This window comes from Brachypodium distachyon, chromosome 1 (genome assembly GCF_000005505.3).
Source record: "Brachypodium distachyon strain Bd21 chromosome 1, Brachypodium_distachyon_v3.0, whole genome shotgun sequence".
In the NCBI taxonomy this organism is placed as follows: domain Eukaryota; kingdom Viridiplantae; phylum Streptophyta; class Magnoliopsida; order Poales; family Poaceae; genus Brachypodium; species Brachypodium distachyon.
In genome coordinates this window covers 2,746,781-2,774,043 of record NC_016131.3, presented here as the reverse complement: position 1 = coordinate 2,774,043, position 27,263 = coordinate 2,746,781, and the positions used below count along the sequence as shown (strand labels likewise).

The following is a 27,263-nucleotide window of genomic DNA, read 5'->3' as shown; positions in this document are numbered from 1 at the left end:
TTTTTAATCAAAGAGTTCTTTGATTAAGCAGATGGAGTCACTAGGAAAAATTACACGAAACCTGATGGGGACGGTGGAGCATTAGCCAAAACCCCTCTGGAGGAGTAGTATTTCGGTTTTATGACTTTTATCTACTCTACGGGTATTTGACTGGATCGGGTGGACAGTGGAGTGGTGGGGGGCCCAACCGCGACTCCATGGATCGATTTCAGCCTCGCGCTTTCCCTCACTCTCTTCCTGGTGGGGCCCGCAGGAGGCCACGTGTTTCTAGGCCGTCTTTTTCTCTTCTTCTCCTTCTTCTTTTGATTTTTTTTTCTGGCTTAGCTATAGGCCGAGAAAAGGACTGCGCGCGGCCGTGGCGCTCACGCAGAGGAGGAGGAGGAGGAATCGAATCGAATCGCCCTTGGCATCGCCCTTTTGGTTATTCCGATCCAATCTCTGCCGCTCGCATCCTTGTCGCGGCAGGAATTCCCCTGCGGATGATTCACAGAAAAACGGATACGTCCATTTGGACTTCAATAATAAAAGAGCAGGAAAATTAGCTCGTGCCGCGGCAGAATGTGCAGGATTCAACGTACCCGACGGGGAACACGTGCGTGGGCCTTTTATGAATATAAGATAAGGGAAAGAGAAGAACCACGAGCAAGTAGGCGGCTTGGGCGAGACGGGTGACGTGCTTCGGTCGGTCGGTCGTTTCGTTCCGTGCACGAGGCTCCGCTCCGCTTCGCACGCCGCGGCCGGGTCGGGAGAAATTAAGAAAAATCCGCGTCGCACTCGCACGGTCAGCCGCGCCTCAATCTTCGTGCGCGGAGGTATGGGCGTTTGACTTCTCTCGGTGGAGACCGTCGGGTACTGCTTGGGTGGAGGAGAGGATCACGTTGCGGCCTCGACCATTTTTGTTTGCCCGCTCTCTTTCCGCCCACCGGACATGATGTATCCCGTGCGTCTTGCATTAGCTATATGGGAGTAGCATCTCTCCTTAATTCTGCAAAATTCCTACAGAACAATCCAAGTTGCAAAATCCCGATAGATACTTTCATGGAATATCAAGCAACCCACGGAGCTGAGTCAAAGGGGTCCTCTAGGTCTTTTTCCCTCCTCGTCAGATATTCTTAGGATCCACTGCTACGTCATACACAATACTTTGTTTTCTCACTGCTCAAGCCGCCACTTGGATTGCCATGAAAAGTCCAACGAGCAGTTTAATAACGGTTCCCAATAAGTCCAATCTATCTTTACCTAACACTCAAACAACGACCACCGAATCAATCTAGGCCCGTACCCAATTGACAAGCTTGATAACGTCTATACACGTATGTGGATTTCCATGGAAAGTCCAACATAGCGTTCTAGCCCAAGTACGTCCAAATCATGGATGAAATCCGGGCACCAGGAGAGAATTTAAGCCACAAACCTCGGTTGTAAGGTAGTGTTTGCTACTCAAGAAATTTGATAAATGTCCGTAACTTAATCGGAGCCTAATTGGGAATAATCAAACCTGACTGAACTCTCAAATGACTTAATGAGCAACTAAAATAGAGGGAAACAATATCACCTCAGATTGCACACATCTGACACAAAAGGTGATGTGAGTGACCGAGATGGATCCAAAATCTTGAAGCGATGCATGGGACCAAGCATGATATCATCGCGCCCAATAATTGTGCTCCAAAAAAGTGTGCAATGAAAAATATGGAGTACTACCTCCTGTCTCCTCGAAAGGAAGAGAAATAGTAAAAGGGTAGCTAGCTCATTATGCTTTCTTGTTTTGTTTGCTAGGAACGAAACAAACATAATACTAGCGAGTGCACTGGCTTTTCACCAAGAAAAAGAAGATGCAATAGCTAGAAGCTCCGTGAAATCAGACAAGGCTCCATGCCAACAGAATAACATGCGTCTCTTTTCCTTGCTTGTTTAATTGGACTCCATCATTGGTCATCGTGGATTTCCTTTCCTCTCATGCCCTTCCTATCACTACCTTTTTTTATTTCTCCATCGATGCCTTCTTGCTCATAGCTAGTATCTTGGGAGTTCCTTTAGGCTTTAGGATTCAAGAAGAGCTTTGTACGCTTCTAACGGACCAGCCTTAATTCATTTTCTTGAGTGATTAAGATAGGTCTTCGCAGTTCCCTTCTCCAACTGCGCCCGTGCGGCACAACCTTCACATTTCACTTTCGAAAACCGTCATCGGAATTAGAACCGTTAGTCCTTACGGTGGCTTGCCGACTGTTCGGCATATTGCCGATGCCGGCCGGTTCTCTACAAGACTACAACGAAGACTTCGTTGACGATTGTGTTGCGGTGAAGTAGAAGTTGCTATGTCGAGTGGTCACGTGTGAGGACGATGGCATCCATGTGTAAACTCGACAACAGCCTTCTTCTAATTAGCTTCGTGCGTCGAGTACATGTGAGTAGTCACGTCATCAGCAGAGGGTGCCTCATATTCGAACAACATCACGAACGTTTTAAAAGATCGTGTCCAGTTTTTTTTGCTAACTAACCAACCAACTTTATAATTGGTTGGAACCTTTGGACCATAGTTGAAAATTGTTTTTAGAAACTGCGAAGACACTGATCCGCCGTCATCCGCTACATCTGAGATGCAAACACCAAATTGTTTATAACAAAGTAAAGGGCGCCCATAGGCACCACCACAAAAGGTTGTTCAATGGAAGAAAAGAGAAAGGCAACAAGCTATGGCTACACATGACTTACATTCCATATCTGACGATAAGCCGTGGAGGATGGATCGGAGTAAAAGTCAGTCACAGGAGACAGTTCACAGCAATATTACTATACTCTATCTATACAATCTACACACAAAGCTTCTGGTCTAAACCTGCGGTCTGGTAAGAGGTCACTGTCCTTTACCGGTTCTCGGTTCACCCTCCGACACCTCCCCATTGCCATCGTATGCTGCACATCATGTGTGTCACGCACGCACTTGTTCTTCCGTTTGTTTTTCCCCAAAAGACCATCAGGTGGCGAGTGCGGCTGTCACGAGCGCTCCGCGGCCTGTTTTTAAAGTGATTTGTCGATGTGTAGAGCATGAGGATTGAGGAATCGAGGATGGCGATGGGTTGGGTTGGTTGGCCACTTGTGTGATCTGCAATGTCAAATCGTTTTTAAACACCTGTTTCCTTTCGAGGTCTCTCTTTTTCTTGTCAGGGGAATATACGTATCTGAGTATGAATTGTTTTAGGAACGAAACAGAAACGAATAAGCTGATTCTCTTTGTCTTCGGCCAGAAATCGGTCGCTCTCGACGTTGGTTTGGTTTTGAGCCCGTGTGACAACACCAACCGGAGAACAAGAAGATGACCGTGGAGCAAGAAGATCACACGAGATTCTGCTGCACATATATCCCTGTTCCAGGCCGTCTGTCATTTTCGCTGAAACCTTCAAAGTCTCCCCCTACTTTTTTTAGAGGAAAAGTCTCCTAGTACAAGAAAGTAGAAACAACAGTTGCAAAATCCTATTTCGGGATATCGAGGAACTGGGCCAAAATGGTTTTGGTGATTAACCACGGCCCGTCGGGGGAGCACAACAAAGCTTTCTTCACATGCTGGGCTCCAAAACCCAGCATCGAAATGAACGCAACTAATCTCGGCCCATTAAAGCCCGACGCATACACTACTTAAGCCTCGCACCATCCCCTCCACCCCTCCCACGCTGCCGCCGCCGCTGCAACCCTAGACCTCCTCCCCTCTCGGCTTCCCCTGCGCGGGTCCATCGTCGCATCGACCATGGTGAGCTCCCTGGAACCCTAGCCCATCCTCAGATCAGATCTCTTCGCCAGCCGTCATCTTACTCACCATTCTGGTTCCGCCGTTGGCGCTGCTGTATTTTTTTGCAGACGTTCAAGCGGAGGAATGGCGGGCGCAACAAGCACGGCCGCGGACACGTCAAGTACATCCGCTGCTCCAACTGCGCCAAGTGCTGCCCCAAGGTATATGCCCCCCGTTCCATTCCGCGCCAGGACGCGGCGATTGTTTCTAGTTGATGATAGATCATACATGTTGTTCCGGTAGTTGCAGAAGAAGTGTAAGTGTATGTATGAGATGTCACTCGAAGTTCATTTCTATGGCGCGACGTGCATCTTTTTTTTTTGGTAAATGTTTGCCATAAAATGATTCTGGTGAAAAATGTCGTTTCATGTGTAAATTAATTGCAAGTCACTTTGACGTGAACTTTGCATGGTATCGATGCTGTGAAGACGAAATAGTGATGGTTATATCGATGTTTAGCTTCATTTCTTGTAGGTTGGAACTTCAGATTGTTCTATAGTTGACTGTCAGTACTACTGATGATGTTTGTTAGTACTACTGAAATGACGTGTGGTGGCAGTGGTCAAATAAGTTTGAAGTATATGTATAGGAGAGCCAAACTCTTGAATTCCTTTACATCTTAAGATGATTTAATCTAACAAATATTTACTTTTACAGGATAAGGCAATCAAGCGTTTCTTGGTGAGGAACATTGTTGAGCAGGCTGCAGTGAGAGATGTGCAAGAGGCTTGCGTGCATGATGGTACTGTCTCTAGTTTTAATTAATGTTGTCCTGGTGACCCATTACCAGTTTTGTAGTGAAAACACCGCGCCACTAATCTCTTTTATACAGGCTACATTCTTCCCAAGCTGTACGCAAAGGTGCACCACTGTGTCTCATGCGCAATCCATGCCCACATTGTCCGTGTCAGATCTCGTGAGAACAGGAGGAACCGTGAGCCTCCGCAGCGTTTCAGACGCAGGGTAATAATTCTAGTTCTTTTCTGAACATGCAAGTCTGAACTGCTGGAAATTTGACTGTCTTGATGGTGTTTCACTACGATTGATATCGTTGTCCCTATGTTGCTTTTGGCGTTGCATTCACTGTGTATATGTTGCAATGGATGCGTCAACGGAAGCATACATAAACATCTTTTGGTGCATTGCTGACTTTTGTTTGATGGCTGTTCCCTACTGCAGTCATAACTTACTCATTGCACTCATTAGTGAAATAAATACTTGATTGTATGGTTGGTATTGCATGCAAGTGCTCTGGTGTAGTCCATTTATTTTGGATGTGTAGTTTTGAACTTGATAACCTTATTGAAATTTGTTGTTTGTGGGACTTCTTGTCTGCCCCATTGGCTATGACAAGTGAAATCGCCTCTGGGATGAAGCAGCCCCTAACATATTAATCATCCCCTTCACTTTGTCTGCTAAAACCTTTTATTTGGCTGATCATTAGTGGATGTGAGATTTTATAATCATCCTCTTCACAATGATTAATAGGTGGCAATGGATGGTCAACAGAAGCATTAATATACATGTATTGGTGCATTGCATGCTTATGTGTGCTGACTGTTCCCTCCTGCCGTCTTAACTTCCTCATTGCACACATTTGTGGAAAAAATGAGTTTGACTGTCATGATAGTATTTCACAATGGTTAATATCGTTGTCCTTGTTGCTTTTGGCGTTGCATTCACTGTGTATATGTTGCAATGGATGCGTCAACGGAAGCATAAATAAACATGTTGGGTGCATTGCAGGCTTATGTGTGATGGCTGTTCCCTACTGCAGTCATAACTTACTCATTGCACTCATTAGTTCATTAGTGAAATAGATACTTGATATATTTTACAATTGATACTGCATCCAGGTGTTATCGTGCACTCAGTTTATTTTGGATGTGTAGGATAACTATGTGATAACCCGCTTGTTAAGATTCATTACTTTGTGCGACTTCTTGTCTGCCCCATTGGCTGTAGCAAGTGAAATCGCCTCTGGGATAAAGCAATCCCTGAAACCTGTTGACCATCCTCTTCACTTTGTCTGCTAAAACATTCTGTTTTTAGCTGATCATTAACGGATGGGATATTTAACATCCATCCTCTTCACTTTGTCTGCTGAACCTTTCTGTTTTTAGCTGATCATGAACGGATGGGATATTTTACAACCATCATCTCTACTTTTTTTTGTGCTAAAATCTCTCTGTTTTTAGTTGATCATTGTCATTAGTCATGGCTAAAACATCTCTGTTTTTAGTCGCTTGATGTTTCTGATTTAGTTGTAGCTAGTGCTTCAATTATTTTCACTAGTCTGATTGATGTAATGCTTGTTTTGGCCGTGGGCTTTCGAAATCCCATATTATGCAGTAATATTTATTTGAAATTTTCTTGCAGGAGGATGGCCCAAGGCCGGGACAAGGTGGACCCCCACGGGCTGGCGGCCCTGGCGGCCCAGGTGGTGCCCCTCCTGTTCCTGGTGCTGGTGCTCCTGCCCCCCGCGTTTAGCTTGGGAATGCTTTCCAATGCTGCTCCTTGTTTTCTCTACCCTGGATGTTGAGCTGTTCTGTTTTTATGTATTTGGTTGTACTGAAAGTTTGTTTATGCACAATTTGTGATCCGGTCTTTATTTTCACTACTGCACTATCTATAATGGAATGAGAAAGTTAGTTTATGCACAATTCGCCATTGGTGATGCCCCTTGTGATAACGGTCTTTGTTTTAAGCTGCTGAAAGTTTGTTTATGTACAGTTTGCCGTTTTATGTCCATTGAGGTTTGCAACTCTTTTTCTGCGGCGTTAGATGACTTTCTTGGTGTATTTATTTGTACACAACTTTATGTTCCTCTTGTTCGTGTTCTTGAAATGTTTGCCTTCTGGTGTAAAGATGTGAAACTTCCTTGAAGCGTTTCTCTAATTTGAGCGTAAAATGCCACTTCCGCTCATACTTGTCAAACAGAAAATTTACTTGTAAAAACGTCCATTGTTTGGCGTAGAAGAGCCAAATTGACGCCAAATCGTCCTATATGATGCTACGGAGAGTGCATCATATAAAAGCAACGTATGGAGCAGCAGATATATATTAGCCTTAAGGAAGTACGCTTGACACTCCCAGTTGAGTGATATGAAAGAACCATTTCGACTAGTCGGAAGCATTTTGGACGAACGCAACATTGAACCCAGCAGAAAATAAGCTCTTAGCTTGAGTGGTTGTTCTCACAATAGCTCTACGCATCTTGACATGTTTGAAAGCATGCAATAAGTTGTGATGGCAAGCATAACCCCTTTTCCTCAGACAGGAAAACTGTTTTATTGGTCCAAAGTCTTGGCTCATGACACAGCACGGCTTTCCGAATCCTATCCTAACTGGGGTAGGAACTCAAGGCTTAAAAGCCCAAGTGCTTAAACCTGTGAACTACCTGATCCAATGTACGCTGTCGCCTCAGCTATGGTTTGACGAAGCGGACTAATTTTCCGAGCACTCCTCTAAGGTTACGTATGCCGGCTCCTGTCTTGGAGCTCACCATCATCTGCGAGACATACCACTGTATCAGATCATATGGCTACAGGGAAAGTGAATTCAAATGATTCAGAGAGCTTACCACTGGCTTTACCACAGACTTGTTCTTTCTCAGGCTCTGCAATTAAGGATATACACGATTCCATTAGGTAATAATCGAAAGGTGCATGCGAGGAAGGGAACTAGGAGGGGTGGGCTAGGTGAAAAGGGAACCTCTTGGATTTCCATAGCACGTCGAGCGACATCTATGGGGAAAACCAAATCGGTCTTGGTCAACACAATCTGGTATGGCGTCTTGGATCTATAAAGGTGTATTTGGATTTGTCAGTCACAGAATTAGGAGTAACATGACTATGCATATGTGACTGACCCAACCTAAGCAAATGCTTTTAGAAAAGAAATGCATAGTCTAAAAACGATTTTAGTTGCACTGAAAGTGATTATGAAAACTGACAAACAACTCAACGTTACTACATTAGAAAAAAAATAAAGAATATATATGAACACTGCTTCTTCTGTGAGGACAAACCTTTCCATTAGATCTGAATCAGGAGTAACATCACTATTTGTATGCGACCCAACCTAAGCAGATGCTTTCAGAAAAGAAATGCATAGTCTAATAACGACTTAGTTGCGCTTTCAGTGATTACGAAAACTGACAAACGACTCAACATTTCCACATCAGAAAAAAAATAAAGAATAGATATGAACTCTGCATCTTCTGTGAAGATTTAACAAACCTTTCCATTAGATCTATAAGCTCATAGTCCAATGGTTTCATTCCACGTTTAGTGTGCACAAGAAGGCACACTCTATCTAGACCAACCCTGGTTGAAACATACTCCTTCACCTACAAATGTCAAGTGCGTGTAAGAACCAAGAATAACTACAACTAATATGCACAGGTTAAAGCTTGTGTCCTGAAGAGTTCGAAATAAAACGTGATTTCATTGAAATGCAGATCCACTGGGCATATGCAGACCGTCAAGAGATTTCAAGATACTTACAAGCTCCTGCCACGATTCTTTAACTTCCTCTTTTGCATAAGCAAAACCATATCCAGGCAAATCAACAAGGCATAACTTTGATGCAAGCCGGAAGAAATTTATACTCTGCAATTAAGAAGTAAATTTGTAATCCACAAACAAATGAGGTTTGAATGCCGATAATTAATTAGATGAAGGTATGCAAGATGTACTGGTTTATTCAAGTTACCTGAGTAAGTCCTGGCTTATCTGATGTCCGCACAATACCCCACTGTCTTGTAAGTGCATTCAGTAGTGAAGATTTCCCAACATTTGATACCCCTTTGAATTTCGGTAAGGTAATAAAACAAGATTGTTAGGGCAGACTTGAAACTCTAAAAGAAACTAATGAGTTGGATGATACATTTGATCCCCGGAAGAGTAGGCATAAAATATCTAGATAATTGCAAAATGTATTATTTCCTATTGAGAGTTCCAAACATAGCTAGATGTCCAATTAACATGAAGAGAAGAAATGAACAAAAAGAGCAGTACTACATGTCAAAAGATTCTCATGTCTGTTTTTGTGTGTGCGCAAATATTTACTCCGCACTTACTAAAACACGAGGTAATAATTTGAGGTTTGTCCTAGTAAAAAAAGCATTATACAAGATGTGAAATTTCTCTTTCACCAGTGGTTTAGTGGATACGAGGAGGTGAGCAAAACATAAGATCGCCGGAAATTGAAACAGACAACAACGGACAGGCTAGGTTAGTTGACTACAAAATGTCAATATACGATTCATCATCATTGTCTGAAAGGCGATACCATGAAACTAACAAAACATAAAAAACTAATGAAAATTATTGCTGAACGATTTGCGAAACAGACTAGGGGATAAACACATAAACACAGAATGATCTAATATATACTGCAACCAGATATAGTTGGCCTAAATGGGACAGCTTCCTATAATAGTCGGGAAGAGAGATGGAACCAATATCATAAGTTCTTTACTATGAAGTACCTGCAAATGCTATCTCTGGGATTGTAGGAGGAGGGAATGATGATGAGATCTTTGCAGCGGCGAAGAAGTCTAACTTATTCCTGAACACCTGTTAATTGTTTGTAGTGAGCAACAATAAGTAAAAGTGGATAAAAATAAATGCGACAACATACAACATATAAAATAAATAATATAGTAGCCAGAATTGTCTGAAAGAAGAAGCAAAATTCTCTGCGCTGATTATATGGCATATTTCTTACACTATCTTCTATCCGGTCACGTTCAGTTCTGGTTGAGAAAGGGACATTATCCAGAGGAGCAGAAAGCTTGGCATTGTAGCCAGCATTTTTTATGTCGATTAGACGCCTACGACCTAGTAACTGCAAATAACAGTAAGATGATATCAGACATGCATCCATAGGGTGGAAGAGGGGTATGAAGAGGTAATCGCATATACATTATCTTCCACATATGAAAGGATTGAAGAACTCGGCTGTATGTCACGAAATTTAGCATTTATAGACATTTCAGTCTCTTCAGGTGTACTCTTTTCTGGGATAATCTTCTCCGCTATGCAAACTAAACATGGAAAGAAAACAGGGATATTAAAACAGGAGCATCAGATTGATGGTTGAACCCTTTCCTCAGAAAGCCCAGATTTTCAAATAAGCAAAAGAAATTATAAGCAGGTGAATGCACTAAGGAGTTCAGGAAGACAAGTCATCCCACTAATGAAAAAGTAACAAAAATATGTAGCAATTTAGTGCTGCACTATGTTTTCTTATTGCCCGAGCTGTATACCCATATTTAAATAATAGAAAATATTAGAAAAGTTATTTTGCTAACATGCTTCCAGGGGCGGAGCCAAAAAAAAACCAAGAGGGGGCAATTTTACAATCACAGGATTTGATGGGTTGTACAAATTAAAAAGATAGTAAGATAGTAACCGTACCATCCTGTTTTGGAGTGGAGTCCTCAATTCGTTTGTTTGATGTGTCATAAGGATCTAGTTTCATTCGCTTTCTCTTCTTAGGAGGAGCAATTTCCTCCGAGTCAGAAACTGAATCCTTCTTAAAGACCCTGAGTTTCTTGCCAGTCTTGTCCAGCACCCGAGTAGTTTGGGGACGGGGCTTCTCTTCAGTAATCTGGCTCAAGTCATCCGACTTCCTGCTTCCTGCAACATGCTCATTTAAATCGGCATTTGCAGCACCATCATTTCGGCGATTGACTCTGACATCTTTATCAAATTTCTTCCATTTGGAGGCTTGTGAATTCATACAGATCATTGATCGACCCTTGTCCCCTCTACTTATACCAGAAGCCTTGCTGCTGCTCCTTCTCATTGAGCGAAAGTCGTCCTCTTCCGAACTTCGAGGCTTAAACCTGTCGCCTTCCCTAGCAGAAAACTTCCCACGGGTCACAGTGGAAGGGTTCCTTCTGGCCGGCCTTGGTTTAGAAAATGAGGCATCATTGTCACCATCATGCCATGAGTCATGATCACCCTTCCTCTTCCTCTTGTCAACCCCCGATGCACCCCTCTTCGCGTCGGCATAGGATCCTGCCCTGCTCTGCCACCTCTTCTGCTCCGTATTTCCTCCACCACCCTTGTGGTCTTCTCTCTTCTCGCCCTTCTTCCGACCAGCAAATCCAGTCCCTCCTTTACCATTGGCATCTTCTCTTCTGTTTCTCATCTTTCCACCAGCCATCCCACCGCCGCCCCAGTTCCTCTGGGCGAACAACTGACTCGCCGTGCTCGTCTGCACCTTCAACCGAACACGAAACGGCATATTTCCCCCTCGCTTTATCTGATGAAAATCACCTGTACACAAACGACAACAAGCTTAGGCGCACTCACAACATGCTTTCGCGAAAAAAAACTACAGAACAGCACTAAGAACGATATCAGCAGAAGCTACAGCAGGAACTGCACCTACGAAGGAGGAGAAGCGAGCGAGCGCGCAACGTGTTCGAGGAAATGCCAAACTGGGTTAGGGGTGGAGACAAGAGAAAGGAAGGACGAAATGAAGGAAGCGAGAGTTGGGGCCAAGGGAGCGGAGCACTCTTTTACCCACCCGGCGCGGCGTACGGTCACCGTGTTGTTCGGTCGCGGCGACGGGGCTGGATCGAGGCGGCGCTGGAGGGGGTGGGGGATGGGGGGTGGGGGGGTTTGCTTGGTACTACGAACTGCTGCTCCGATCGGACCGGCTGTCCAGGCCTTCTGCGTTATTAGGGCATCTCCAAGGTGAAAGCCCCCATTTGTCCTTCCCCAATGGAGGGTGTTTGGACAAACGGGGATGGACAAAATACAATGTTGTCCAATGGGAGCTCCCATTTGTCCTCCCCATTTGCCTATTTTCTGTTTTTTCTTCTATTTTGCACATAAATACATGTTTTGACTCAATAATAAATCAAAGATAAATACTAGAGCACACATAATTGAACATCAGTTCAAATTTAAATTGAAAAACTACAAGCTTTCGTCAAAAAAAGAAGAACTAGAAGCTGGGGAAAGGGAGGCGCCTGAGCAGTGCATGTCTCTCAATGAATTTTGCAATCCAGGACCAACTTTTACAATCCACGATGAAACATGCAGCCATACAATTAAGAAAATCCATTTATATAACAGGCATCAATACAAGATGAAGCAACAGTAAACATCCAAGGTTTTCTAGTCTGCACAAACAAAACAAAATCTATTCTGTATGTTGACAAACACACAGAATTCACCATCATCAATCCAAAATCACAGCAAGCAATGAAAGTGAAAAAAAACTGAAAATAGAACATACACCATTCAATTTCTCAAGAAATTTGTACTTTGCAATTTATGCTCCACAAACAAGATGCACATGATCTAGCTTCCAGCACAGGATCACACAATTTGATATAACAAAGCACACACAGGGCCTCATTGATCCACCGCGTTGACGACGATCATGCTACCCAGCACGCACTCCATAAAGAAAAGATCGAGGGTCTGAACATCAAATAATCCAAGTCTTGATACATCCAAGTCTTGACACACTGAAAGAGCAGTTGCAGGCAGTAGTTATTAAAGAAAGCTAATTCCACAGGCAAGGGTGTTATAAAAGAAAGCTAATTCCACAGGCAAGGGTGTTATAAAAGAAAGCTAGGATCCTTCCAATTTACAAGCGAACAAACATACTCCCTGGACAGGCTATACTCCATAGAGCAACAAGCAAAGAACTTTAAAATAGACAAACGATGGAGTACTAGTATATTTCTATATAACAGTTACAATATCCCTTTTGTGCTGCCTCTGCCTCCAAATTAAAGTAGCACAAACATACGACACACAGATCAATTCCGGCATCACCCTCAAACTGAGTTCATTGACAGGCTCACAAGCTTGGTAGATTTCACCTAAGTTTCAGCTAAACTGGATATTTTTCTTCTGTGCAAACATCAAGTTCTAGATTTTAAAACACATTGTAGTATTACTGAATCGTCACTATCCATTGTTCCCTACAATTTAAACAAAAAGGCATGGTTAGGAGACTGGATCATGGGCATCTGCTAATTAAATGACCCAATAATTCGAAAAGAAGAGCCATCTGCATGCTACATCTGCAGCCTGAAAGATCAGTACTACATGATGTACATGTGATGCAAAAGCAGAGTTGTAAATTAATCAGTTTCAAGCTCATAACACAGTTTTATCAGTAAAGAGACTGAATTTTTCTACAAGAACAGAATTCAGTTCCAATTTCTATCATCGACTTAACATATCATATTTAAATAAAGATGACAGTCCCTTCAATAAAATACCTTTCAAGAGAAGATGTCAACTCGTTTTGGCGTGCCGCGCCAAGATGTCGCCCCTCATGAGATTAACCCATTGTCATTGATTCTCATCCATTAAACTTGTGTCAGCAAACATGATCTTTGAGTCCTCACTCAACCTGGCAGTGGCTGCATTTTCGGCATCGGTGTCTACCTTCTTCTGCTCAAGTGCTACCTTCTGCCTTTGTATCTCCATGAAAGCTTGGTGTCTTTCCTCCTTCTTTGCTTCCTTTTCTTCTACCCTTTTGCCACATGCGAGCTGTTTATTGGCCATGATCTCAGCCCATGCATCTTTTGTGCTCTTTGCTCTCTTCTCCTTTGCTTTCTCCCACTTCCTGCCCTTTGGCCTTTGCACACGGCCCCCAGAAGCTAACCCTTCTCCAGCTTCACCATCTTCATTTAGGGAGCTTGATTGGCAGCTTGACCCTTCATTGCTCTTTTGCTTCTTCGATGAGCCATGGCCTTCCTTTAGTGATGAAACAATAGCTTCCCATTTTGGGGCCTTGTTGAGCTTGGTCCAACAATGCACAAACCCAAATGGCTTTCCCTCATTGCTATTGTACAACGACATTGCCATACCCATCTAGCAATTGAGATAAAATGTCAGTATAACATGAAATTAACAAGGAAGCATGGAGAACATAAACATTGCTAGTAGGTATAACTTACATGGTCCTTAATACCGATGCCACTGACTTTTCTGTTGTTAACTTGCTCAAAAGCCCCACAAAATTTATTGGTGGCATCTTGGATGGTGGACCACCTATGAGCAAGTGAGCTCTCATTATGATCGCTTGTGAAACAGTGTGGGGGATAGTTCTTCCACTCATGGAAGTACTCATGGATTCTCTTCCAATAAGCAGAACCCCTTTGCTCAGCCCCCCGAATTGGATCTTGAGACACTTCCAACCAAGCAATGCATAGTAATTCATCTTCTTTGATAGTGTACGCGGCCCCTCTCTTGCAAGTTGCCTTTGCATTGGATGCTTGCATTGACTCCTCCATAGGTGAATAGTGATTTTGAGGGGTTGTTCACCATTGTTGATCAACTGCGCCATATATTCTTCTTGATAGTCCTACAAACGCAACAACATTCATACTTATTGGTGATCAACTGTTTATACTACAGTCCCAAAGATTAGTAATACATCATTCATTGTTTACTAGTAATACATCAGTCATTGAAAAAAGAAAACTCATCTGCATGCTAGAGGACATCTTTAGTTAGGAAACAAAAATCATTGAAGCAATCTTTTATATACACGGCACACACAGCAGCGGTTCTGAGCTCCCAGGTATTTTCAGAGATATGCTACAGAAGGGCAACCACTACTCTGAATATTTATTCTCATGGCTCAAGAAACATGCAATCTATAAGATACTACTGAAGTAAGCACATATACATCAAGCATTGGAGATAATTATATATTCCTATGGCTAGAATGCTCCTAGAATATGTCAGCATTGTGGATCAACAGTGTACTGTTTTGCTTGCATCATTGCATTCTTCTTCATTACAGTATTTTCAGATGTTGATATTAGCTGTGAACATAACAAGAACAAAGGAAAAATTCTGAAACATGGTTCAATTTGAGAGAACAATTCAATTATCCTATGTTCATGTTACCAATTAGTGGGAACAAATAACTATAGCACTAAATCTCCCCAATAATTATTTACAAGTAAACCTGTACGTATTGTGTATATACCAATGATTGTTATTACTATAAACAAAGATTTCAGCAAATCGAGCACATGAAGAGAAAGTAATTGAAGAAGAAACCTACCTCATCTGCTTGGCTGAACAATTGGCCGAACAGGTTGCGCCCCTCTGCGTTGCCGGCGGTTGAGAAGGAACGCGGCTGCCGGAGTAGATCAGGCGAGTTTTCCAGGGTGTAGGCGGCGGTGTTGAGGTCCAGCCCCGCACGCCAGGAGCTCGGCTCACCGCCGACGGGGGCAGAGTTGTGTAGGTTTGCAGTGGGGGCAGAGAAGCCGTGCAACGGGGGCCGAGAAATCGGAGGACCATGGTGAGTGGCCGGGATCAGAGGAGCGGGCATTGCTGGCACGGAGGCGCCACTGGTCTTGGCGGCGGAGACGGCCTTGTTCGCCAAACGTCGAGCGGCCCGAGCGCGGCTAGCCGCGTTTGGAGCATACGGAAGCGGATTCATGGCAGCGGCGAGACGGTGTCCGGGCGGCGAGGCGGCTAGCGAGCGCGATGGCGAGGCGCACGGTGGAGGCGGCCAGCGAGCCGGCGGCGGGGCGTAGGAGATTGGGTTGGGCAGTGAGAAAAGAGAGTTGGGGAATTTTGTGGGCTCTGACGTGTGGGGCCGTGGACAATGGGGAGTTCCTGTTTTTTCCTCAAATTTGAGGAACAAAGGGGGGTGTACAGAATTTGGACAAATAGGGGTTTTCATTGGGTTGTTGTTTTTTCAGTTGGACCCTCGAATAGACAAGATTGGACAAATGGGAAAAATATGGGGGCTTTCCTTAGGTTGTTCATGAAGAGAGCCCAGCCCAATAAGACCGCGCTGTCATGAATCTATCTGTTTAGTGTTGCCCTAAGTCAAACTTCATTGACTTTGACCTATCTTGTACGGAGTATGTAATGCTATCAAAGCAATATGAAAATCAAAGGATGTTTTAATTTTTTTTTGTCTTTTAACGTTTATTCCAACGCTTGCCTTTCTGAACAGCCATTCAGTATACATGCATGGTGAGTAAACAAGTTAAATAACATCTACTCCTTCTGTTTCAAAATATATATAAAATTTTATAAAAGTTTCAAAATATGAATGGCAGTCAAACTTGAAATACGTAGTAGAAAACATTAGCATCTACAGGAATGTACTGTGAAAGCACACTCCACAACTGAGTCTAGTTGATTCTGTAATTTTATACGCGTTATATTTCAAAATTTCGATGTTGCACGGAGTACATGCACAACAAATAAACGCAAGCAATTTGGGAAGTGTTTTAAAAACTAGATGATGCCCCGCACGTTGTTGCAGAAATTTTTAATTAACACAAAGAGTATTCAAAATTGAAATATAATGAAATTGTACATTTTTCACTTAACGGGATAGCTTGATGGAACTAACATGCATGCATGTGCAAAATATGAGTTTTCACTAAATATGTGTGAACAAAATAATTATATGATGACGTGGCATACTTGCATGTTTAGAGAAATCTAGCAGTGGGTTGCTTATATAAAAGATTATCGAGCACGCATCCCGAGTGAATTGTCTGTTCATGACGTGGCGTTAACAATAAGATCAATCCTCTATCCAGTAATTAAGCACGCAGCAGCAAACTGGCAACGCAACGGTAGCTCAAAGATAAGTCGAACTACGTACAGTGACAGTCTACAGAGCTAGGCTGGACGCCGCCGCCGGCGGCGGCTCTTCCGTAGCCCGAGCCCGCCGAGCAGCGCCCTCATGACGCCCCCCGCCGTCCACGACGACGGCCTCCTTCTCCCCTTCGCCTGGGACGACCACGACTGGTACGAGTACAACGGCGGCGGCGAGATGGGCGGAAGCAGCAGCATCGTCGACGTTGTAGTAGTACCGCCGCTCGCCGTCTCGACGGGGAGCGGCGACGAATCCTCTAGCCGGGAGACGGCGCCGCCACATTTGGGCGTGCCCGGCGCGGACTCCCAGAGGAACGGCACGGCGCCGGCGCTCGGGCTGTAGTACACCCTGAAGGACGCCTCCCTCACTGCCGCCGCCTTGCCGTCGATGCTGATGCTGATGCCGACGCCGCCGCCTCGAGCGAGCTGCTGCTGCTCCGAGTCCATGGTATTATTATCTCGCTTCGATCGCCTTCTTAGCTATCGCAGCGCGATGCCGCGGAGAAGCTTAAGCTGTTTGGCTGCAGCTAGCAGGATTTGGGCTTCCCTTAAATAAGCAACTCGGCTTTGACTTCGAGATACCCTGGGATTTATTAATTCAGCGTCAGTTGGATCCATCATGCGTTTAATAGCTGATTAGAAGCATGCAGCGATGGAGGATGATGATGATGATTAAGCCGATGGTGCATAAGTCATAAGTGCATTATCAAATGGGCTTTCGACGAGAAACGGGGTCTTGTAGCTCGCCCGCTTGCTAACCGAAGCTTTGTCTGACGCTGAACTTTGCCGCGCGCCCGTCCTTGAACAATCCTTGTGCCAACAATAACAAGAGAATTTTACAGTTTTCAGCTGGCTGCGTGTATGTGTGGCTCCCGTTGTCAATGCTGCCGCCGGTTAGGTTATCTAACCCTCGAACTGATCACTATGAGTTCTGGATAAACAGAGTGCCTCCAATTCAAAGCCTGGATGTACCCACAACAGACCAAACTTGCAGATGTCATGTGTCTGGCCTGCACGGTCCACCGGCTTTCATATGCCCGGCACTCTGCGTACAAGCAACCATCTTATTCCTTGCTGGACTCGTTTTGATCGCAGCTCTTTTGAAAGAAGAATTCTTGTGTTCTGACACTAACTTGAAGCGGGTTTTTATTCCCGCAAAAAATAAAAAACTTGAAGCGGTTTTTAAAATGAAAAAAAATGAGGGAGGAAATATACTTTAGAAAGAAAAGCTGCATAGCATGATGACAACCACATGAAAAAGGTGTAAATCTGAACGAAAAACACTGCTGGTAGTTTTTCTATAGCAAATAGAAAAATACTCACTCCGTCCGGAAATAAGTGACTTGGATTTGGACAAAAATCTATACAAATCCAACTCAATAATTTCCGGACGAAGTGAGTAGTGAACCATCCACGAAGCCCAGATACGGATGGCGCCCTCCATTACCTAGCCAGTGTGAAACATTTTGTTCTTTATGAAAACCCGAACATATAGGTGCTCCCATGCACAAACTGTATAGCGGATCTACTCAGTTGACTTAAGAAAATGAGTAAAATAATTCCTTAGTTCATAAACTCGGAATAAATGAACAGTTCAATCCAAAAAATCAGAAAATGCACACATAACACTCAAAGCTGGGATTGGTGTTTACAATTTAGTTAAACTTGTTCGGAAGGGGTAAATCTGGACACATGGTCGTCAAGTCGGCATAAGGCTGGACCATATGATTTGTTAGGATATCTTTTGCAAATGCGCCGGTGTGCTTAAAACCGTCCCGTATTTCCCGGACCGGAGGTGAAATTTCCATTTCCCTGATTTATAACCCTAGCCTCCCTCTCGCCGATGTGCCCGTGCTCTCTGTCTCCCGCAGCTGTGCCCGTGCTCTCCCTCGTTGACATGCCACCAAGGACGACGCCGCATCTTCATCAGGTAAAATGAAACATCTGGGGGTGGACGAGGGTGAAGGTGTACGTATCCGCACGCAGCATGGGTAAGGTATTGCGCCGTTGAGAAAATCACAAAAATCTAGTAGGTGCTAATGAAACATCTTAAAACGTGTTTCTCTGTGATTTTCAAAAATATAAACCTGCCGCATAATTGATACATCAATTCCCACAAACGTAAACTAATGCACACATGAGTGTCGCTCGATTTGGATTTAAAATTCCTACTTTCTTCGTTCAATAAAAGATGTTTCAAATTTGTCGAAAATTGAATGTTTTGTTGGACGAGTATATTGTTTTGCTCTCGACAAAAGTGCGCACGACAATATTTTTGCGCGTCTCCTATCCGTGCACGTATGACGTATGTAGTATGTACGTAATGGATCTTTTGCGGCCGAATTCTCTCGGACCTAGTAGTAGTAGGACGGTTCACCCGAGTCGGTTTCGCACCCAAAAAGCCAAAGCCCGTCCCGTTCCGCGTTTTAAAGAAGACCCCTCGCCTCCTCCCCAGACGGAAGACGAGGAATCAGTCGCTCCGCTGGCACCTGGCGCTGCCAGCAGCAACTCCCTCCCTCCCACCACCCCCCACGAGGCACAGGCGCTTCCGCTTCTGCGACCCCGTCGATGGCAGAGAAGACGCCGCCGCCGCCGTCCTCCTCCTCCAACCGCCGGAAGGCCCGCGCCGCTCGCGGACAGGTACGTGCCGCTCGCCTCGCAACCCTAGCCTAGCAGCCCCCTTTTGCCACTCCCGCTAGGCCAAAACCAAAAACCCCCCGTTTTAATTCCGTCTCGCCCTTCCGCCATGGTCGCTGTTTTCGGTCCGTGGCTTCCGCCGACTCGTGGGCCGTGGAGTTCCACGCCGCCGCGGCATGACGCCGAGGTTTTTGAAATGTGCGACGACGTCCGTGGCGGTGGCATTCGTGTGCGTCGGGCGCGGCGGCTAGAGTTTGACCCCAGCGCTCAGCTGTGAGTTGCGGCTTGTTGGTTTTGGTAGGAAATTTGCGAATCGCGCCGATCCTCTCTCAGCATTGCCCTCCCTGACGGGGCCTGTTATTCAGATATACAATGTATATATATACACAACTGCGTATTAATTGTTTCGGGGGGAGGATGGAATTGAATCTCCTTGTCTGTTTGCAACATTATAATATAGGAGGTGTGGTCTCGATTGAGCATGTTCACGCCAGAGCAGACCAGTTTTTTTTTTCAATCGAGCGTGTTTCGCTGGCACAGCTCGCTCATGAAGATGCTGATGTAAAATGCTCTCGTAGTGAAGCCTGTAATCGCTACTACCTCGGACCTTTGGCCTTTTTTCAATGAAAAATCTGGGGGGGGAGCCCCCCGGTCGACCATTAAAAAAATCACCATATTTTATTACTTGCATCCTAGATTCCTAGTACTCCTATGGATTTTCTTGCGATGAAAAGATGTACTTTGTTGATTTTCTTGCGATGAAAAGATGTACTTTGTTGGTCATACCTGTAGTCGGAGAATTGGACACTTTTAGCTAATGAAGCGCTGTTTGCCATGGATGCCATGGCTGCAACTAACTATTTGCTGCACATAAATATAAGGATGCTGCCAGCTGCCATTGCTGCAACTAACTATTTGCATTCCTTTATTCTAGATAATCTGTGTAGAATCTTGTGTCTGTGCCATCATTTATTTTGCCGCCTTGTTTCAGTTGCCACTTCTGGATCTAGTGTACGAGAATACAAAGGTAAGGTTATCTAAGATACGGCATGGTGTTTAAATTTGACAGTCATAGCTGATCTGATTATTTCCAAACTTGAGTGCACCATTTTATTGCATACTGTAGTCAATTCTTGCTGGGTTTCCTGGTAAATCGTTAGTTTCTTGTCTCGTGCGCTCTTTTTCTAACAGTAATGACTGTCAACTGTAATTTGTAGGTTCAGGAGAAGTCCTTGGAATGTCGAAAGGAGGGGCCCTGGTCATCTTCTCCCTCAGCTAGCAGCAACAAGTCACCCCTTCAGATGGTTACACCAGTTCAACCAACAAAATCTGTAGATTCACCACCCCAAATGGTTGCATCGGTTCAATTATCGAAATATGACTCCCTGGGCACTTCATGTGCCAATGTATCTGTGGGGTCTAATTCAGGAGCTGCTCCATTTGATATATGTGGTGACAGTAAATGCTCTGTCAACGTAAAGCCTTCTTTACTTGAGATCAACAGAGAAAAACGACGTGCAAAGGAGCGTTCTAACAGTGTAGCTCAGTTGCAACATTTAAGGCCTGGGATGGTTTTGTTGAAAAATTTCTTAAAGCCTGATGACCAGGTATGTCTATATTTACACATTCTGATATGTTATTATCTAGCATCAACATTTCTTTTGGAAGTACCATAGGTTATGCTGCCTGCCTTATGCCTTCTCTTCTTTTTTTGAAAAATGTGAGCTCATGATTAAGGTATGATCTTCTTTTTTATGCACACTTTGCTGCATCTTGCATATCTTTTAAGAGGCTTTCTGCATGCCACCTACATACATTTTGTTGATTGGTTATTTTACAAGGTTTCTCCACTGATTTGATTGTTTGTATGTCTCTTAGTGATGTTTTCAATCATTTCAATCCATATCTTATGCTTCTATCGTCTCACATGTCAGATTGAAATTATCAATCTTTGCCGGGAAGTTGGTGTTGGAAAAGGAGGATTTTACACACCTGGCTACAGAGATGGGGCAAAGTTAAGTCTGCGGATGATGTGCTTAGGAAAGGACTGGAATCCAGATTCAAGTTCATATGGAGATGTACGTGCATTTGATGGTGCTGAACCACCAGAGATACCAGAAAAATTCAAGGAACTTGTGCAAGGTGCGATTGGAGCTTCCCATGAGTTTTTGAAAGGAAGAAAGGGGACTTCCAATCCTTCGGTAGAACTTCCGCCGATGTCACCAGATATCTGCATTGTGAACTTCTACACCAGTAGAGGGAGGTTAGGTCTTCATCAGGTACCAAAGAACTACTTTCTGCAATGATATATTTCGTACATCAGTATTGTTATTCTGCATGATGCTGGTACTGATTTATTCAATGGATGAAGCGTTAGCAATAGAATAATTTACCATTTTGTGGGACATTTGTAGATAAGGTCAGGAAACTTTAGGTGCAGTGATTTCCTCACTGGATTTTCTTGTGTTTGGTCATTGACCCATTTCTACTTTTCTAGCACGGTCTGTTAATTCCTATGCATTTGTTGGCGCTCTTATTTCATGATTACTAACTGGATTTGGTTATGCAATTTGACAGGACAAGGATGAATCACAAGACAGCCTCACCAAGGGATTGCCCGTTGTTTCCTTCTCGTTGGGCGACACCGCAGAATTCCTGTATGGTGATTCGAGAGATGATACTAAGGCTTCAAAGGTTGATCTTGAAACCGGGGATGTTCTAATTTTTGGTGGTGAATCAAGGCGCATATTCCATGGGGTCTCCCAAATCAAACCAAAGACAGCTCCGAAGTGGCTGACCGACAAATCGAATCTTCAACCTGGGCGTCTGAATCTCACGTTCAGGAAGTATTAGTAGTACATTCAGTGACTCCTTTTAGGCCAAGTGCAAACAGAGGACACTCTCTTATGCTGTCTTTAAAGTGTCCTACTGGCAGAAGTTAGCGGGAACGATCAATCTAGTAATTGTAAAACCTCTGTTTACCTCTAATATCGTATGTTGTCGTCCAATATTTTTGCTTTTCACGCCCATTATTTCGAACCATGCTCTTCTAATCTATGGAGAACAGTTCGGATCATTTCCAGACGATCAGTTTGTCTTGCATCATCAGTTGAGACCGGCCAACAGATGATATACAAACTTGATCAAACTCTGGGCAACAGTATCCAATTTGCTGAACCAGCAAACATCTCCGAAGAACAAAAAAATACTCATATATATAGTGCCAATTCAGTCCTGGTTCCAGGAAAAGTCATGTTGGCCTAAATTTAGTCTAATGCATTAGTCCGATGTGGTTCCCACCGGTCCGGGTGGATTATGTTACCGTTCAATCGAGTCATTTTTTGGTCTTGTCCTGTTTTTCTACTGGAAAAGAAGGGTATTTCAGCTATCAGGCCGGTTCTAGGAGCCCTTGTTACGGCGAGCGTCGTCGTGACGAAGCTCCTCGACGATGACGGCGAGCGCGAGGACGAAGGCATGGTCGACGCCGGCCTTGACCCTGACATCATACGTCTGGAACCACGCGAACGGCCACGACGTGCGGTCGATCTCGGCGACCGCACCGGCGCCGCCGCTTGAGTCGACGACGGTGTACCCGCGGTCGCTGAACAGCCCGCGGCGGGAGACTTGGAAGTCGGGAATCCGCCGCGCGGCCGAGGCGGCGAGGAACACGTTCACGTTCCCCATGGGGAACGGCGTCGACATCCAAGCTCGTGCGTCGGCGGTGAAGAGGAGCTCGTCCGCGTCCGTGGCGTCGCCGGCCCTGAACGCCTCCCACCGCCGCCGCCCGAACAGCGAGCGGCGGCTCACCAGGGTGAGCAGCGGGCTGCCGCGGCGCGGGTCGAGGAAGAGGGAGCGGCGGTGGCAGTCGAACAGCCCGCGGAACGCTTCCACCCGCATCACGGCCGCGGCGGCGCCGGATTTGGTGACGGTGAAGTTGCGCCACGGCCAGCTGATGGCCGCTTCGGTGAGCGTGAAGGCCGTCGCGTGAGGGGTGCAGAAGCGCGCGGCCACCACCGGCGCCGGCGCCATCGATCCCTGCTGTTGAGTCGATCAGTGCTATGCTTGCGTGATTGACCGGACGTACGATCAATCAATGAAACTGAGTCCCAGAACGATCTTTATATGTCTACTACTACTGTACACAAGATATCAGAATTTGCTTGGTCTACAAGACAGTTTAAAAGATGTTGTTATACTTATGCGGTGAAAGATTGCCTATCCATGTTACTTGCGGAATATGCAAAAGGCCATGTAAAGGCCATGTCGCTACAGCTTACCGCATTTTGGAAACCGTGAACTAAATCTTAGTCGATGCTTCTTTGTCACGCTTGCCGGGATCGTTTTCTTAATACTTTCTCCGTCACATATTAAGTGTCGAAATATTTTATGTTTTTTTAAACGAGCTTCTTTATGCTTAGTTAGTTCATATCCCGTTATTAGTAGTACTCCATATGTTATTCTTTGCTACATATTGGTCAGTCACTTACTCACTCGCACGTGGATTTGTAGCTCGGTCAATTGAAATACATACATAAATCTGAGACAGTTAACATCGAAAAACACAATTAATCAAACTGTTTCCGTAATGTGATTTTACGATCTTTTCCCAAATATGGCGGAATGAGTATCACTATTAGAACGATCTGAACAAGTAACATTCTAGGCTCCTAATCCCGCCGTCGTGCTATTCTCATCAGCCAGGTGTGCTAGCAGCCCATCAGAGTTTCATCACTGAAGATCGCAATTTGGCTTGTAACTTTGTAAAAATTATATAATCTATATATTGTTGGACTGCAATTGCGCAATTCTCAGTTTAGTATGATAAAAAAACACAATTAATCAATCAAACTGTTCCTGTTTGTTCGTAATGTGCTTGTACGATCTTCTCCCTCAAATGGCGGCATGCCTGCCTGCAATCGATTAGCACTAGTACGAGTAACTCTTAGTCTCGATCTTAGGCGGCGGACGGCGGCGAGGTGTGCTGTAGTTATGCATCTCTGCCCACTGTTTTCTGTCCCACTGTCTTTTCAACGAAATTTCAGATTGGAAATGGCACAAAGACTGTTTTGCGGCGCTCTATGTTCTCAGACGCGGCGGCGATCATCATCGGAGTCAAAACCGTGAGGCACGCCGGTGATGGACCAGGTCTTATCCGGTGAGCCCCCTCCCTCTGTCTGCTGCTAGCAGCTTCTACGCCAAGAACATATATACTCCACACATGCCACGCTCCTCTTCTCATTTTCTCAATCCTTCCCCAATCCTCACAGCTCCACTCCCTCAACCAGGACATCAATGGCGGCGGCGGCGGGGGTCGTGGTGGTGGTGGACGCGCGGTACTGCGCTCCGGAAGCGACGGCGTTCGCGGTGACGAAGACGATCAGCCTAACAGGGCACGACTTCACGGTCACCGACGCCCGGGGCGCGGCCGTGATGCAGGTGGAGGCGGCCGCGTTCAGCTTCCTGCGGCTGCTACTACGGCGGCGCGTGCACCGTTTCTACGGGCGGCGGCGCCGAGATCGCGCGGATCACACGGCAGGACACGCCCGGGGGCCCGCTGCTCGGGCGGCACACGTATACGGCGAGGATTAACCCCGGCGTCGACCGGGCTTTCGTGCTCGCGCTCGCCGTGATCCTCGACGAGATGCATCACTAGCTGCTGGAACATGGAACAAACAAACAAACAGGGAACTGCTCTCCACCGAAGACATTGCCGCCAGCGTTTCATTTGTTCGTAAATATTTCGTTTGAGAAATTTTGTTCGTAATTAAAAAAGCACGTCACGTGTAAACTTGTAAAGCTCGGAAGGAAATGTTTAATTTTCGCCCGGATCAAAGCAAGTTCAATGGAGTGCGGTCTCAACATGCTGATTTGGATCAACAACATCTGTTCGCAGCGTCACCTCTGAAAACACACACTTGCCGTGATGCGACTCTTGAGTCTCTGACGGCCGAGTTGCCGACGCATGCGTGAACTGGCTAGTAAAAAGCAGAGGTTGGAGGGAGCATTCTTGATTTCTCCTGCCTACAAGTACATAGCTGACACACGAAAGCAAGATCTTGTGTGATGAAGTGACGCAAACGCCGGCTACGATCGAGGAGCAGAGGTGGGGGAGAGGAGAGCTTTCGGTCTTCGATGTGGTCATTGGTAGTGCATCTCGTCGAGGACGACGGCGAGCGCGACGACGAAGGCGTAGTCGATGCCGGGGTTGACGGTGACGCTGTACGTGTTCTTCCCCAGCAGCGCGCTCACCACCGTGAACCGCCGGTCGATCTGCCGGGGGCGAAATCCACCAACCGAAATCGATTGAGCTCCCAAATTCCAAACAAAAGAATACGAGGCTAGCTGGGTTGTGCGTGCCTGACCTTTGCGATGACGGTGTCGGAGTCGCCGAGGGTGACGGAGCAAGCGCCGTCGTGGTAGCTGCCGGTGATCCGGAAGTCGCAGACCCGCTCGGCGTCGTTGCTGGCGAGGAACACGCTGACCTTTGTCGACCACCGCAGCTGGATCACCGACGGCTTCACCACCGTGAACAGCAGGTCCCGCCGCCGCGTGCTGTCCCCGCGGAACACCTTCCACCGCGTGTTCATCACCATCGCCTGCGCGCACAAATCCGTTGAAACCGCCGAGCTTGGAAGGTGGGGACAAGACAAGAGATGGATGGATGGGACTTACGGATTCCTGGACGGTGAGGACGGGGCGGCGGAGGGCGTCGGCGAGGAGGCAGCGGCGGCGGAGGCTGAAGACGGCGCCGCCCACGCGCAGCAGGACGGCGCCCGTGGCGGCGTCCGTGACGGTGAAGTCGTTCCCGGACACGCTCAGCGTCTTGGCCACCGCCAGCGCCGCCTGCTCCGCCAGGCAGAACCGCGCGTCCACCACCGCCAGCGCCGGCACCGCCTCCCCCTCCATCTCCATGTCCTCTCCTGTCTGTCGGCCGCGCTGACACGCGCGCACGTCCTTCGAACGGCTTGCAGGTGGGCGGCTGGAGGCTGGGGATCGGTCGGGATGGGCAGCTCACGGGGGGAGAAGAGAACGCGTCTTCTAGTTTTGGACTGAAATGTTTGACCAATTTGGCAGCACTAGCAATACAACGGCAACTGGATTCCTTCAGATTATATAAAGAACAACCTCTAGTACAAAAAAATGCTGGTCTGAATAGAAGTTCTTTAACTCAGGTCTGAATGGAAGTTCTTTAACACCTTCCAAAAATCCACTTTGAGAAAGAAGAAACCCATCTTTGCTTAGCACCAAATCTCAGGAGGGGTACGTGGGAGCAGGAGACTCGATGTGCCTTTTTCAACTTTATATTATTTGGAACTTTTTAAAAATTTCCAGTTTCCAGTGTGATCGCAGCTAGCAGTAGCTCGAGGTGCTGAGTGATGATTAAACAAAAGGGAGCTGAGCTGGTCGAATTTGAATCAACCGGAACGAACGTGGCTTCGTCACACTCTCTTTTCTCCTCGTCCTGCTGTCTCATCTCTGATGTGGTTTGGCAAGAACCCAACAGCGCGCCGACCACGGAGGAGCTCTTCCCGGCGTGTGTAAAGAAGACCGAGAAAAGATTTCTCATTAGCTCAGCCAAATGTCGGCCCGGCCTACATCCTATTTAATGTTCGTGGTCCCACTGGACGATATTGGAGGCCCATCGCGTAGGCCCACGCCCAAGATGATTCGTTGGCCTCATGATTATTATTTTCTGTTTTTGACGGGCTTTCATTTATTTTTTTGAGGGGACGGGCTTTCATGAATATACTTCTTCTTCTGTTCCTTCTGGGTCGTGGTGTTCCATGACATCGGCCACGCGGGTATATTGACCAGTTAAATATGCACGGTATGCAGCCCAGGTGAAGCTACCTGGACATATATGTGGCCCAGCCCGAGTTAGCCAAGCTCGGTGCGTAGCGGCCGCCGGTCTAACCAAAAAAAGAGTGTCTGGAAGACTGAAACAGATGGGATTCTGAACAAAGAACATAAAAGGAAGGAGAAGAAACTGAGACGCACGGATGGATTCATCAACAGACACGTCTTGATGTCTTGCTGTCGTGTCCTCAATGCTAAAAGGATACGAACCCATCAGCAACAAAGCATTTGATTCGCTCAGACTCACCTCTGCACTGTGCTGTTAATGAATAGTTTTCATTCACAAAAAGAAGAAGACCTATTCGCTCCAACCAAAACTTAATTGTGCAATGAAGTGCGGTCCACACCAGTTAGGT

At 45.8% G+C, this 27,263-nt stretch overlaps 7 protein-coding genes and 2 non-coding genes across 12 annotated transcripts; 4 read left to right on the top strand and 5 right to left on the bottom strand.

Moving 5' to 3' along the window:
* Positions 1-3,594: 3,594 nt before the first annotated feature.
* On the top strand, positions 3,595-6,458 carry LOC100834999 (40S ribosomal protein S26). Its single transcript, XM_003563759.4, has 5 exons — positions 3,595-3,748; positions 3,856-3,948; positions 4,445-4,529; positions 4,620-4,750; positions 6,167-6,458. The coding sequence occupies exons 1-5, from the start codon at positions 3,746-3,748 to the stop codon at positions 6,275-6,277; spliced, it is 423 nt and encodes a 140-aa protein (XP_003563807.1). The 5' UTR covers positions 3,595-3,745; the 3' UTR covers positions 6,278-6,458.
* LOC112270294 lies at positions 5,147-5,245 on the top strand. The gene has a single exon (XR_002962689.1). It is a non-coding gene; the product is annotated as a small nucleolar RNA snoR99 (small nucleolar RNA).
* On the top strand, positions 5,762-5,864 carry LOC112270293. The gene has a single exon (XR_002962688.1). It is a non-coding gene; the product is annotated as a small nucleolar RNA snoR99 (small nucleolar RNA).
* Positions 6,459-6,941: 483 nt separating the features above from the next.
* LOC100834085 lies at positions 6,942-11,442 on the bottom strand. 2 transcript variants are annotated; one of them, XM_010229503.3, is made up of 11 exons: positions 11,333-11,442; positions 10,213-11,079; positions 9,718-9,839; positions 9,521-9,640; positions 9,282-9,369; positions 8,504-8,595; positions 8,296-8,400; positions 8,029-8,138; positions 7,502-7,589; positions 7,371-7,406; positions 6,942-7,298 (listed from the first exon to the last, which is right to left on the bottom strand). In XM_010229503.3, exons 2-11 carry the CDS (start codon positions 11,045-11,047, stop codon positions 7,215-7,217), a joined length of 1,680 nt encoding a protein of 559 aa, XP_010227805.1. In that variant the 5' UTR covers positions 11,048-11,079; positions 11,333-11,442; the 3' UTR covers positions 6,942-7,214. The 2 variants fall into 2 exon arrangements, with proteins under 2 accessions (XP_010227805.1, XP_003563804.1); XM_003563756.4 differs by having other exon boundaries at positions 11,191-11,416.
* A 414-nt stretch (positions 11,443-11,856) lies between these two features.
* Positions 11,857-15,308, bottom strand: LOC104581598 (glutathione S-transferase T3). Of its 2 annotated transcripts, none has more exons than XM_010229501.3 (4): positions 14,852-15,308; positions 13,734-14,140; positions 13,050-13,647; positions 11,857-12,284 (listed from the first exon to the last, which is right to left on the bottom strand). In XM_010229501.3, exons 2-3 carry the CDS (start codon positions 14,067-14,069, stop codon positions 13,123-13,125), a joined length of 861 nt encoding a protein of 286 aa, XP_010227803.1. In that variant the 5' UTR covers positions 14,070-14,140; positions 14,852-15,308; the 3' UTR covers positions 11,857-12,284; positions 13,050-13,122. The 2 variants fall into 2 exon arrangements, with proteins under 2 accessions (XP_010227803.1, XP_010227798.1); XM_010229496.3 differs by lacking the exon at positions 11,857-12,284 and adding an exon at positions 12,347-12,746.
* Positions 15,309-16,085: 777 nt separating this feature from the next.
* Positions 16,086-16,980, bottom strand: LOC112269749. The gene has a single exon (XM_024456781.1). It carries the CDS (start codon positions 16,858-16,860, stop codon positions 16,438-16,440), a length of 423 nt encoding a protein of 140 aa, XP_024312549.1. The 5' UTR covers positions 16,861-16,980; the 3' UTR covers positions 16,086-16,437.
* Positions 16,981-18,856: 1,876 nt separating this feature from the next.
* On the top strand, positions 18,857-22,058 carry LOC100841984. Of its 2 annotated transcripts, XM_024456780.1 has the most exons (5): positions 18,857-19,053; positions 19,985-20,077; positions 20,268-20,657; positions 20,985-21,329; positions 21,628-22,058. In XM_024456780.1, exons 1-5 carry the CDS (start codon positions 18,982-18,984, stop codon positions 21,901-21,903), a joined length of 1,176 nt encoding a protein of 391 aa, XP_024312548.1. In that variant the 5' UTR covers positions 18,857-18,981; the 3' UTR covers positions 21,904-22,058. The 2 variants fall into 2 exon arrangements, with proteins under 2 accessions (XP_024312548.1, XP_010227790.1); XM_010229488.3 differs by lacking the exon at positions 19,985-20,077 and having other exon boundaries at positions 18,858-19,053.
* Positions 21,923-23,246, bottom strand: LOC106866297. Its single transcript, XM_014900018.2, has 2 exons — positions 22,485-23,246; positions 21,923-22,355 (listed from the first exon to the last, which is right to left on the bottom strand). The coding sequence occupies exons 1-2, from the start codon at positions 23,077-23,079 to the stop codon at positions 22,330-22,332; spliced, it is 621 nt and encodes a 206-aa protein (XP_014755504.1). The 5' UTR covers positions 23,080-23,246; the 3' UTR covers positions 21,923-22,329.
* Positions 23,247-24,834: 1,588 nt separating this feature from the next.
* LOC100830601 (protein LURP-one-related 15) lies at positions 24,835-26,193 on the bottom strand. The gene is made up of 3 exons (XM_003563744.4): positions 25,723-26,193; positions 25,413-25,646; positions 24,835-25,320 (listed from the first exon to the last, which is right to left on the bottom strand). Exons 1-3 carry the CDS (start codon positions 25,960-25,962, stop codon positions 25,189-25,191), a joined length of 606 nt encoding a protein of 201 aa, XP_003563792.2. The 5' UTR covers positions 25,963-26,193; the 3' UTR covers positions 24,835-25,188.
* Between the last annotated feature and the right edge of the window lie 1,070 nt (positions 26,194-27,263).